Source organism: Tasmannia lanceolata, unplaced genomic scaffold (assembly GCF_043159265.1).
Source record: "Tasmannia lanceolata isolate RefF3 unplaced genomic scaffold, GAP_Taslan_0.1 ptg000013l, whole genome shotgun sequence".
Lineage (NCBI taxonomy): Eukaryota > Viridiplantae > Streptophyta > Magnoliopsida > Canellales > Winteraceae > Tasmannia > Tasmannia lanceolata.
Genome location: NW_027518690.1, coordinates 15,546,336 through 15,559,955, shown reverse-complemented (window position 1 = coordinate 15,559,955; position 13,620 = coordinate 15,546,336). Strand labels below are relative to the sequence as shown.

The 13,620-nt window shown below is 39.0% G+C and overlaps 1 protein-coding gene across 1 annotated transcript; it reads left to right on the top strand.

Moving 5' to 3' along the window:
* The first annotated feature begins 2,472 nt into the window (after nt 1-2,472).
* Nucleotides 2,473-12,150, top strand: LOC143890851 (sm-like protein LSM7). The gene is made up of 5 exons (XM_077395532.1): nt 2,473-2,580; nt 6,504-6,585; nt 9,141-9,212; nt 10,108-10,160; nt 11,835-12,150. Exons 1-5 carry the CDS (start codon nt 2,578-2,580, stop codon nt 11,922-11,924), a joined length of 300 nt encoding a protein of 99 aa, XP_077251647.1. The 5' UTR covers nt 2,473-2,577; the 3' UTR covers nt 11,925-12,150.
* Nucleotides 12,151-13,620: the final 1,470 nt, after the last annotated feature.

Here is a 13,620-nt window from a genome sequence, read left to right as displayed (position 1 = left end):
CCTAAATGCTGAGCTGGCAGCTGTTCATGATTTCCTACTTGTGAAATGCTCCCAATTATATGGTTAGTCTTGATCGGTTCATTTCTAGGGCATTTGATTTTAGCTTGTTTGCTTGTGTCATTGGTATGTAAATGCCATATAATAAAAAGATGCCCAAGTGTCACCTATATAAGTATTTATCTAATCCATCATAACCATTTCCAGTAGACTGCCACCATTTGTATTGTGAAATAAAATTATGTATTTTTGTAAAGAAAGTTGTTCGGTTGCAAATCTCAGTTGATATTGGGTTTTGGATTGGGCCAAAATGTCAGTCCAGTTTCATGCCTTATGTGGATACTTCTATTCTATTACTTTTTGAATTATCTACAGCTATACTTTCAAAATACAAATGGCATATAGTCGGCACAAAAATTTGGGAAATATGTGAACAGTTTTTTTTTTTTTTTTTTTTGGAAATATGTGAGTAGGTGTTAATATGGCCCAAGATCAGATGCCTTCTTAGAATTCTGGGTTTCAAGTTGGAAGTGTTCCCACACCCTATTTTGGATTTTTTTTTTGGTTGATAGAAAATCTTCGGTATATGTATGAGATTGTCTAATAAAAAATCTGTATGAGATTGATAGCTGGACAGTTCATGTTCCTTACAATTTTGCTATCGCCTTGTCACTAGAAATGTACATGCTACGCTTATTCAGGTAACCCTATCAATTCTCCGCATTTATTTTGTCACTTTTCAAAATTCCCTGTTGAGCTGCAAAATCACTTGATAGGATCTGATTCTGCTTTTGAGTGAATATTCAAACAGAGGAGTCAATTTAAGGTCTATACTTAAAGAAATTGGTTTCCCTAGAAGGAACTTGGATGCATTTAAAAGAGCATTCATCTCTAGATTCAAAATGGACTGCCATTCTTACTCGTTTTAAAAAAAATAGTTGTTTACTTAGCTTAGTGGGACATAATAGGACACTCCGATGGACGGTCCGAATTAAAATGGATCGTGATCATGACTTGGAAATTAGGATCCGAAGAACAATCCGAGTCCGACCCGACCGATAAGGAATTTGAATGGATCGTGACTGTGACATAGGTGGATCCGACCCGAAGTGGATCCGTTGACACCCCTAATTGTATGAGACATTATATAAAGAGAGATGATAAATTCGCTCCCTCTGTAGGATAATTTGTACCACTGTAGGCGTTAAAGTCTGCCACATTCCCTCCTTTACAGGGGTGCGAATTATCCTACAGAGGGTGCGAATTTACCACTCCCTATATCAAACGTTGGGTTGGATTATCGGAATACGTTTCCTAAATTCCTAATCCGATTCGTATTTCTATTACCTTACCACGAATGGGAAAAAAATAAATTAGTTATTTTAATTTTTAAAAAATCATTAATTTTTTTTTTCGTTTGGGCAAAATGAAAATATCACCTATTGGGTCGGGTCGGCTAGGGTTGCAGCCAACCCTAGCCCAACCCGAGATAGCATTCCCTCAATCCTAACTCAACCTAACTTGGACCTCGGGTTGAAGTTGGTCAACCCTAACTCAATCCATCTAACCTGTTTTTTTTTTCCAAATCGGGCCAGGTTTGAGTTGGGTTGGGTTTGGATTCTCCTGGGGCAAATAGAATAGTGCAAGAAAAAACATAGTGCAAAGAAAATCACGATTAAATTAGACGATGGAGGCCGGGTTCAAGCTGGGTCGGGTTGCCAAGGCCTCAACCCTAACCCAACCCGAAATTAAATCGGGTTGGCTTTTCCCAACCCTAATCCAACCCAACATAAGGAAATGCCAACCCAACCTGAGCCAAAATCAAGTTAAAACCGTCTATTTCGAGTTGAGTCTGACCCAAGTTGCACCCCTAATTGGGGAAGAGAGGATGACCCTAAGCTGTTTGGATATGCGGATTTTAGAATTTAGGATTTCTTCAAAATTGTAGATGAGATAAAAGAGAAGAAGCGAACCATCTGCCGTTTTCTAATTCCTTACCCTTCTTCTGTAAGTGAGAGAGCAGCAGATCATCCCATGTTTCCATGTTTTAGAAATCGCAAGATGTTGGAGAGATTTAAAAAACCTGGATATCTTACTTAAAATCCAAGAAAAGCTGTTAGGACAGCAAACAGCAGCTTGATCGTGCGTATCCAAACGGCCTATCGAAGCAATGGTTGGATGAGAGTTGTTCTACGATGACAACTCATCATATATATCAATATTGGACGGTTGAGGGGCACAAAATTGGATGATCTTAACCATTCATTTTTTAGGAATGGACTTTCAAGGAGGTTTCTCTACCGTGCCATTCATTTTACACCAAACATATTGGACGGTTAGGATCATCCTGCTGAAAAAAAAATTGAGCCGTGGAGGAACAAATGAATGGCTTAGATCATCAAATTATGTGAGCCCCACTCTCACAAGTCGAGTGAAGCGTTAAAAACACATAAAGATAAAAACTAGGGCACAGGTCTCTCTCTCTCTCTCTCTGTCTCTCTGCCCTTAAACGGAAAAGAGAGAAGAGAAGCAGCAAACAAGTCTCTTCCAAGGGAAACTGGTGGGAAAATACAGTAGAAAATGGTAAACCCATTACCTCAGTTGCATCAATTTCATTCTTGATACATTCATATGTTTGAAACCCATGAAAGATTTTGTTAATTATTTGTCTTTTCCATATTAAAACTCATGGATTTTGGTCTTGATCTTCTTCCAACAATGGGCAGCTTTTCAAGAACAAAACATCTTTTTTGGGTGCAATGGATAGTTCATTGAGAGCCTATACAGGACTTTTATTTTTCAAGATTAATGTTGCATGTTTCTCTGTTGATTTTTGGGTAACAAAATACTATGGACATGTTTCTAATCTATTAGAACTTTGGGTATTGTTATCAATATGCTCTTACATAGTTAACACACAATAAAGCATTTACCAGTCTCCATTGTCATGCATAACTATCTTTATTGCAAGTGGCTGGAGGCTTTAGCTAAGTGATGAGGGTTGGTAGGTGTTAGAAGTGTAAGTGTGTGTAGATGCCTAAGGCCATAGTGGTCATTGTATCCCTAACTCACTCTTTCTTTCTCTCACTCAACATGGTATCAGAGCCCTAGGGTTGTGGTGCCCTAGGGACCACCATTGAAGCCTCCACATCTTATTCTTATTCTCCCTTGAAACCTTAACCCAAACTTTTAAACCCTAACATTGAAACCCCTAGAAACCCTAAGCCAAACCTTAATCCTTGCCGCTCCTCTCACTTCCGGGCTCCACCTCCACTCCCTGCAACTCCCGCCCCTACCTGCTACGCTCTCCGACTTTCCTGACACCACTCGCATCCTTCTTCTCCCTTTTTTGCCTTGCCGGAAGCCTTTTCCAGCCCCTCTCGCCCTTCCACTCCTGGCCCTTCCTTGCTTCCCCCCCCCCCCAAGGCTTCACTTCGACACCTTCCCGCCATTTCCACCCCTCTTTTTCCTTCAACTTGACCTCCTAAACACCTTTTTTAACTTACTTCTCCTCTCCTCTTTCCTTTTTCTTTTTATCTTCCCCAATGGTTTAAACGCCTCTCGATGTCTCTTTACTTATCTCCTGCGGCTCCGATTTTGTCCCTAGCCTCTCATCCTTTTTCTTTGGCTAGTCCTTCTCTCCCCTATTACCCTATGTTTCTGTTTCGGGGCCGCGGCCTCTTCACTGGATAATTTCTGTGACTTTTTGTATGGTATTTCCCTTTGTAGCCTCTTCTTTGCTGGTGTGGTTGAGAGCCTTTCTCGATTTCTAGTGTCATATATCGTCCCGTCCTTACGGATCCCCCCTATCATCCCCTCTCCCGCTGACAGGGTCTCCACTCTACCCACGGCTCTCTCGTCTAGGTACACCCCTTCCACTTATTCTCCCTCTTTGGAGCCTCTTTTTCCTCAAATGACCTCGGAAAAATTAGATGGCTCCAATTATCTCAGCTGGCGTCAGGCTGTAGAGACCTATCTTCTTGCCAGGTGTCTGGTGTCCCATATTAAGCGAGATCCTCCTTCCAACTCGGATCCATCATATGGCAGGTGGCGCCAAGATGATGCCATGATCCGCACCCTCCTGGGAGAGCATGGTTCCTTCTGTAGCACGACCGATAGTGAGCCTGACCTCTGCCAAGGCCATTTGAGATCATATTGCTCTTCTTTACTCTGAGGCTGATAGCCTCACCCGCAGTTTTACTACATATTCTGAGTGGACTTGCGTTGAGCGCGGGGATGACTCTCTTTCTACCCATTACCGCCGTTTTGTCTCTCTTTGCCAGCAGCTAGACGCATTTCTGCCTCTCACCTATGATATGACGGTCATTGCTCGTTAGCGGGACCAGCTTCGGGCTATTCATTACCTCTACTCCTTGGGACCAGACTTTTTGCCTTTCAGACAGTAGTTGATTGGATCTGGTGCCCTCCCCTCTGTCACTGAGATTTACTCATGAGCCCAGCAATGCCTACCGGGTGGACCTTACACTGCTCTCCCTTTCGAGAGATCTATCCTTGCTGAATATGATGGAGGTTTCTGTTTTGCCCGTGGTGGCGGCCTAATTGGTCGTGGTAGAGGCCGCAACGGCCATGGTGGTAGTGGCCGTGATTTTGGTGGTGGCAGAGGTTCTGGTGTCCGTTGATGCTCATATTGTACTCATTGTCTCCTGGAGGGACACCATGTCGATATTTGCTATACCATTCATCCAGAGCTTCGTCTCTCCCCCTCTGCTCATCTCGTTGCGGCTGATCCCCTTGATACTATGCCACGGCCCTCCATTCTTGGTAGTGTTTAATAGGCCACCGCAAGTGATACTTTTACAGTCTCCAGGGCAGACTATGAGGAGTTGCAGCGCCTTCGTCTTAGCAGCCATTCACCCACTGCAGGTTTTTCCCAACTAGGTAGTTCACCTGCTTCTCTCCTTACTAGCTCCAGCTCCTAGAATATTGATTCTGGGGCATCGAACCACCTAACAGGTAATTCGACTTTCCTGAGTTCCTTTCGCCCATTTCCTTATGCTTCTCACTCTGTGACATTAGCTGATGGGACCACCACTCCCATCTCTGGTATTGGTACACTTCCACCATATTCTGGTTTCACTCTATCTTCTGTTCTATGTGTACCTAAGTCTCCTTACAATTTAATTTTTGTTAGTCAAATTACTAAGCATCTTAGCTACCCTGTCTCATTCTTTCCCTCTTAGACGATTGGCTCCGGCCGTGAGGTGGATGGACTCTATCACCTCGACAATTCTCCACCCCGTACTGCTTTACACAGTTTTGTAGACTCCTTTTTGTGGCATTGTCGTCTTGGTCATGCTTTTATCCAGAAGCTTCGACAGATGTTTGTTGTGTCCTCTTCTGTTCAGTGTTTTCATTGTGAGTGCTGTGAACTTGGGAAGCACCATCGTGTGTCTTTTCCCTCTAGGGTCCTTAGTCGAGTCTCGCGTCATTTTGATTTAGTGCACTCTGATGTATGGGCTCTTTCGAGGACTATGTCACTTTCTAGATTTAGAAATTTTAGTTTTTTGCGGATGATTTTTCTTGGAGATTAGCAAGGTTGTTTAGGAATTTCTTGATATTTGTAGGGAGTTGTCTTTGTTTAAGTACATTTTGAGGAGTGTCATTGATGTGATGAACACTTTAGCTACTAAAGAATCAATCATTTAGACTTTATATTGGGCTAGCTTTGTTATTTTTGTTTGTTATTCTTTCTTGCAAGCTTTGCTATTGTTGTTTGTTATTCTTTCCTGTTTACTTTCCTTGGGTCATCTCATTGCCCTATTTTAGCTTTGTACTGCTTATGTTTTTAATGCCGACCCCAACTAGTTTGGGACAAAGGCTTAGTTGAGTTAAGTTGACTGCTTATGTTTTTAATACAATCCTCTATCTCATTGTTCAAAAACAAAAGATTAAGCCATTGTTTTTAATACAGTCCTTTATCTAATTGTCAGATGGTTCCTGGGTTCTTTTTCTTGTATTTGACCATCTTGGTCCCCATTCTTTAATGAATTTTTACCATGCAAAAAAAACAAACCTTTGAAATGGTTCTTTCAGTTCCATTGTCTTGTATTTATGCCCATGTTTACTTGCAATATGTATTCCTTATGCTATTTTAAAGGAGAAGTTACAATTCACTCGTAGTTATCAATGATATTAATGTTAAGTACCATCTTGGTCCCCATTCTTTAATGATTTTTTACCATGCAAAAAATAAAAAGACTTTGAAATGGTTCTTTCAGTTCCATTGTCTTGTATTTATGCCCATGTTTACTTGCAATATGAATTCCTTATGCTATTTTAAAGGAGAAGTTACAATTCACTCCTAGTTCTCAATGATATTGATGTTTAAGTTTCTCTTGTATTTTTTTGAGTTGTTTGATTTAATTTCTAGTCATAATATCATTTGTTTAAGATCATTTTCAGCCTATTGTGTTTTTTGTGCAGTTGTTTCAACTATTATAATAAGCATTATATCTAACATTTCATATTCTGTTAATTTGTTTTAGTCAGGGCGAAAGGAAACTGTTTTAGATTTAGCAAAGTTTGTTGACAAGGGTGTCCAAGTCAAGCTGACTGGTGGAAGACAAGGTCAGTCTAGATTTGCCATTATTGCTTAAACTTCATCAGCTGCAACTCAATTCCATTATTTTTTACCACTTTTTTCTGAAGATTGAATCCTTTTGATTATTTATTTGTCATGTAATTTTTTAACAAATATAAGTTTCCCTTGGACTTAACTTGCATATTGTTACACCTTTTTGTGGGTTTCAAACTTCCATTCATTATATATAATACTTCTTTCAAAATTTGTACCCTTTTAACTGTTTTTATTGTTTTTTCACAAACCGCCGTATATTTCACATACCGCCATCCAGTGATGTGCAATATATATATATATATATATATATATATATATATATATATATATATATATATATGAGAAAACGGTTCCTACACATATGTGTAGAGAGTTCTCTACACACTAGCTTAAAATACAGTGGGATCCCACATTGTTTGGGTGATCCAAGCCATCAATTTTAAAGGCCCTCAAATAGATAGGGTGTCTACAAAAAATCAGATCCATAGGATCATCCCAACCCTACGATTTGTGGAGGTAAAATGGATGTCTTTAAACCTTCACAAATTAGTCCATTTTTTGCCTCCACAGTTCGAATGGTTAGGATGATCCTATGGATCTGATTTTTTATGGACACCCTATCTATGTGAGGGCCTTAAAAATGAATGGTTTGGATCACCCAAATAATGTGGCCCCCACTGTATTTTAAGCTAGTGTGTAGATAACTTATCTACACATATGTGTAGGAACCGTTCTCTCTCTCTCTCTCTCTCTCTCTCTCTCTCTCTCTCTCTATATATATATATATATATATATATATATATATATATATATATATATATATATATAGTGTTTCTAAGCACGTGCTTAGATAAACTTATCTATGCACATGCTCGAAAACACATGTGGCCCACATTTTTTGGGGGATCCAACATTTGGAAGGCCCTTCCATGGATAGGGTGTGTACCAAAAATCAGCCCTATAGGATCATCCTAACCCAATCAAAGTTGGAGTGGAAAATGGACAGACACTGTGTGTCCATGTTTCCGCCCATTTTTCCCTCCACAAATGGCAGGGTTAGGATGATCCCATAGGGCTGATTTTTTGTACACACCCTATCCATGGAAGGGCCTTCCCAATGAATGCTTTGGATCCCCCAAAAAATTTGGGCCACATGTGTTTTTGAGCATGTGCTTAGAAACACTTTCCTCTCTCTCTCTCTCTCTCTATATATATATATATATATATATATATATAGAGAGAGAGAGAGAGAGAGAGAGAGAGAGAGAGAGAGAGAGAAAAGAGTTGCTGCGCTCGAGGGGGAAGGGGGGGGGGCATTGGGGGGGTGATCCTAACCATTCATTTGGAAGGCCCCATCATGGATGGGGGGCCTACCAAAAATCAGCTCCATTGGATCACCAATGGGTGTCCATTTGTGGGGCCAAAAATGGACAGAGACTGTTTGTCCACAAATCTGTCCATTTTTGGCCCCACAAATGGACACCCTAAGGTGATCCAATGGAGCTGATTTTTGGTGGACACCCTACCCATGAAAGGGTCCATCAAATGAATCCTTTGGATCCCACCCAAAATGTGGCCCCACCCTGTTTCTGCGCTCGAGCGCAGCAACTCTATCCTATATATATATATATATATATATATATATATATATATATAGTTGTAACTTGTAACTAATCCAACAAAGTGATAAGTACTGTAAAGACCATCAGAAGTCTCTTCTTGGTGTTATGTTTTTTTACCTTTCAACTGATTACTGGAACTAAATGTAAAAATTGAGATTTGTTCTCTTTTATTTTGTGGAAATAAAGTCTTTAAGCAACTATTTCCTAACATTGTGTGCAGGATCTCAGGCTAGTTACCATTTTCATTGCTGTTTGCATGAAGTGTCCTTGTTATTTCAAATTTTGACAAACAAAAGATTAGTTGTAAATAGAATATACTCCATTGTCTGTGCTTTTTTTCCCGTCTTTTGACATCCCGTCTCAATTATATGTCGGTTAGGAGTACGATGTTGGAGTCTTGGCCATGCATATTTTTCTTGGAGATCTTGATTTAAATGCTTTTTTTTATAGGTAAGCTGGGATTGAACCTCTGACCTCAGGTGAAAGAACATAATCTTTACCAGCTGAGCTAGAGGCTCAACCCCAGTTCTTGATTTAAACGATCTTATTATAATTTGGAAAATGATGTGGGCACTGCCGGCAGTCCTCATCCCTGTCCAACCGTACATGTGGAACATGTATATGGTGGCGGGCCTTGATCTAGTGGGGTCACTACCTTGCTTGCACATCCCCACTTACCATGGTCAGATGAACCTAACTCTTGACCGGGCATTGATCAAGAGGTTAGGTTCATCCAATCATGGTGAGGTCAGCAGCAATGGACCAGACTCTTGGCTACCAGCCTACCACCATATCATTGGATGTAATTGCTGCCATGGTATGGTAGCCGGAGCCCTTCGTTAGTTAGGACTGCTGTGGTTCCCATGCTTGTAACTTTTAACCTAATTTAGGGTACACAACTGAATGATCTTTTATTCTTATAGTCACAGGGACTTTGAAAGGATATGATCAACTGCTGAACCTCGTGCTGGATGAAGCAATAGAGTTTCTAAGAGGTATTTATGCTGTGTAATCCATTAATTGGATTTGGATATGATTGCAGATGTCCATCAAAGAGCTAATTTGATTGATTCAATATGTTATGCGCTCAGTCGCTGTAATTATTAGTCGGGTTATGATTTTGGTTTTGCTGCTCCTTATTAATATATCAGAAGGAAGAGAAAAATAATTATAATACATTTCTTTCATTTTTGGAAGCAACCCCACCATATTTACCGCCGTTCTTCCTTGTACTTCTTTTGTTTCTAATATCATGAATCATGATGCCACCTCTTATTGGGTACCAAAGTCTATTTTTGTTTTTATAAAACAGTGATGACCACACCTACCAACTGTAAATTAAACTGCCATTACTCAACCATGACAATGCCTTTTCTTTTTGAATGATAACAGAAAATATTATTAACAAAGAGCACAGAAATATGAGGTACATCCTGTAATCTGCTACAAAATACCCAAAAAACAGCAACCTAAGTTAATCTGATCACATGGAAATAGAGTTCCCAATAAGAGGGTCTGATATAACACCCATTTACTCAGAAAAATTGAAAAAAAAAAAAAACACACACGCACACACACGTTAGCTTTATCATATTATGGGATGGGATATGGGGTGGGAGACAACATCTTCAACCGTTGACACCTTCCATTAGCAACTGATTTCCAATCCTAAGGATGATGTAAATGGATAGGCCGCAAAAACCATGACAGAGCTATCCCTTAAATCCTACAAATCTTTGGTAATTGCATGCTACCTCACCATGTTGAAACAATTGACACCTTGCCTTGCTGTTCCTTGTTGAAACTGCTTTTGCTGCATGGTGACATAATAAAGCTTTCTATGAATGAAGAGGTGATTGAGTCTTTGTGTTTATTGTTGCTGTGCTGCAGATCCAGATGATCCACTGAAGATTACTGATCAGACCAGACATCTTGGCCTAATAGTATGCTCTCTTTTGTCTGTTCTTGAGTTTAGATTTTTTTTCACTGAAATTTGTTCGGGTTATATTATAAAAATTCAGTTCTTGAAATAATCAGAGCATAAAATATTGTAAGGTTTGAAATATCATTACTGACACTGAACTCTAGTGAATAACCGCTATGCTTGTCAGGTGCTTTTCTTTATACATCAGATGTCTCATTATATCTACCTGAGGGCTATAATAGTAAAAATCAAATAAAGGGCACATACACTGTCCACATTTGTTAAAATTATGCAGAACTCTCTACTATGGTGAGGCGGAACCCTACCAGCGATACACCATTTCTACAGATGTGGGATTCAATGAAATGCGGAGGTTTATCTTGTTTTTTTAATTTTTGCATTTAATATTATAGCCAAGTTTACAAGCTTATCTACAAATCAGTTCCCTTCCTGGAAGAAAAAAACAATGGCGCTTTTCCAATTAAGAAAATATCTGAACACGAAACTTAAGTTCTTTGCTACACTTAAAGAGTATATCTATTTCTATCTTTCTTTTTATTGATATCCATCAATTTCTTTGAATCTCCTTTTGTGAAAATATTTGAAATTTATATTCTTCTAGTTGATAACTCTAGGAATTCTGCTGATTATTTTGAGTCGGCCATAAAATTCTGCAAAAACACAGTAAACCTACCTTCATGATTCCTTATGATTACACTTCAAAACCTTTTTGTACTGAAGTGCCCATTGCCCTTTTTTTTCAACTTTTCTGTATGCTCAATTGTTGCTGTCCTTTAACCCATTTGGCTTGGCATCAAGTTGCTTGTGGGTGCAAGTAGGAACATTTTATTTGTCTATGAATGTCTTGTGGTTTTATGTCCATTTTTTAAAGTATGTGAGGAACGCATGCCATGTAGCATCATTTTGAACTCTTAACTTCTTGAAAACATGTGTGTCTTCTCCCACCATTGTTACCTGGGGACATGGCGTGCCTAGTGTCGAAGTTTCCTCAAGTCTTCACCATGGCTACCTCTTGAAATCTAGACGCGGAGGATACTTTGAACAAAACTAAATATTGAGTAAATAAAATAAACTCGTAAGAGAAATAATAAAAAGAGATCCAGTCAATTTCAACTGGAAAAAAAATGAACTAAGAAAGGATTAATTAAAACAAATGGGAGTCTTGCACTCTTGCAATATTATTTCATGTAATAATTTTAAATGCATGTTGTTTCTTGTTGTTCTTGCAGTAAGTTATATGGAATATTTATTTTGTGACATGCCTTGTTTGTTCTAACTGAAATTAAAAAAATAAAAATAAACAATTTTAACTCGGAAAGGATTGACACCTTTTCATCACATCAAGAAGACACGACACGTATACATGTACATGTTCTGGGGCATCTTGGTGTGTCAAGATTCTCCAAAGTGGCTTAAATTGTTGGCACAACAGAATACTAAAAATTAAAATGTCCATATAATACCTACTACGAGTAAGTAGAAAGAATGGGCGACACATGCGCTCCTGCGAGTAGATTCTGCACTTATTGTGCTTCAGAACTCTTTTTGTCCAGTTATTTAAGTGTCGTATTTTGTTAACAGAGTAGCTTACTCTTGCTTGGTAGGGAAAAAGATTGAATAAATCAAAAACCAAAAGAGTGGCTTTCCTACTGATTATTTTACTATGTTTCAGGTTTGTCGAGGGACCGCTGTGATGCTTGTATCCCCAACTGACGGGACTGATGAGATTGCCAACCCCTTTCTCCAGCCCGACGGAGCGTAGGCTTTATCTCTTAATTATCCTTCAATTAACTGCAACATTAAGAGATTAATATGGTTTTTCTTCTAATCCGTCTCCCCTTCTGAGTTTAGGAATGTCATTTTGTTTATAGGAGAGGGGGGGCTGTTGATTGTAAAGACATTGATTGTGTATCTGTGAAATTATAAAAGTAAGCAAGACTAAAGACTCGTTTGAAAACTACTCATTCTCCTACTTATTTGAGCAGATAAAATAGGAATCAGAATCCTCCGAAGCAACTCCGTTTAGCTTTGAAAAATCTATGTTAAATCCCTCTAGACGATAGTCAAGTTCGTGTTATTAACACTTGGGCCGATACCATTAATCATGCTTATCTTGGTATGGAAGTTATACAATAATGGATTACCCAGTGAAACAGGTAAAAGAAAAATATCCATATAAGATTTAATAGTTGGTCCATTCTCATCCTCTGTAAAGTTCTTGTTTTCCTTTGAAATAGTGGGATTTGGAGGAATGGATCGTTGATTGGTCGGATTGCTAAAAAAAAATCCATGGAAAATGAGTTAAGCTGATGATGGAAAATTTGATTTCCATAGAAAAAATTTCCCAACATCCAAACAATTGTGCGTGCCTGCTATTGTTTGGAGCTCACCATTGGTTATAAATTTTAATAACCTCAAACGAACAGGTCATAATTTTTTTTTGGAGCTTTTCATGCCTCACCTGACCCCACCCTTTCAAATCCTGCTCATCTCTCACTCCTTGCCCCACAAACATTCCATGAAATATTTGTAAGATGCTGCTGTTGGATTAAATATCAAGGGTACGTTTGACGTGTCACCTTGACGGGACTTCACGGTCGGCCACTATATACTATATAATTTCTCTGAGAACGTAGTTAGCAAAACGTGATTCGACGGAAAAAACGGGACGACAAAAATTCGAGTTTAATACGGTAGTGGTTCGAAAAAACGTAGTAAAAAAACCGAAACATAAGAAAATGAGTTTAGAATTTTGTCATTTACAAGATATGGTGGGGGTAAAATTGGAAAGTTGGCCCCAAAAAATGTGTTTAAAACATTTAAAACGCATTTAAAACGTTTGCCTAAAAAAACGGAGTTTTATTCATTGTGAAAGTTTCAAACAGCATACCAACAAAACGTGTTTTTTTTCTTCAAAAAAGACTTTAAAACGGAGTTTTGCTAACTATGGTTGAGAATGAGGGAAGCGTAGCAGTACGGACAACATCATAGGATGATCCAAACCGTCCATGTGATCGAACACTATGTAAATAGGTGGTCCCCAAAAATCATTTCCATAGGATGATCTTAGCCCTCCGATCTATAGATAATATGCATGTCTTTATAGAGCGTAGGGTTCGGATCATCCTATAGAAATGCTTTTTTTGGGCACAACCTATTTACGTTGTTGCCCATCACATGGACGGTTTGGAATCATCCTACAGTGTGGTCCGTACAGTACTTTTTTTTAAAAATAGGGGACTATAAGGGCTCACACAATAGAGATTTTATATGATGGGTGGCCATGAGAACCCGTGAGGTTTGTACGGAAAGGGTATCACCGTTGGATTTCCATCCAATGGTGTATAAGAAATGTTATCTTAAAAATTAAAGTAAAGACCAAAATCCAAAATGTCAGAGGAAAAGTAGCAAAAGTCAGTCCTTCTTCTTCTACAAGTCAGGGGGTTGTCATTTTCAAC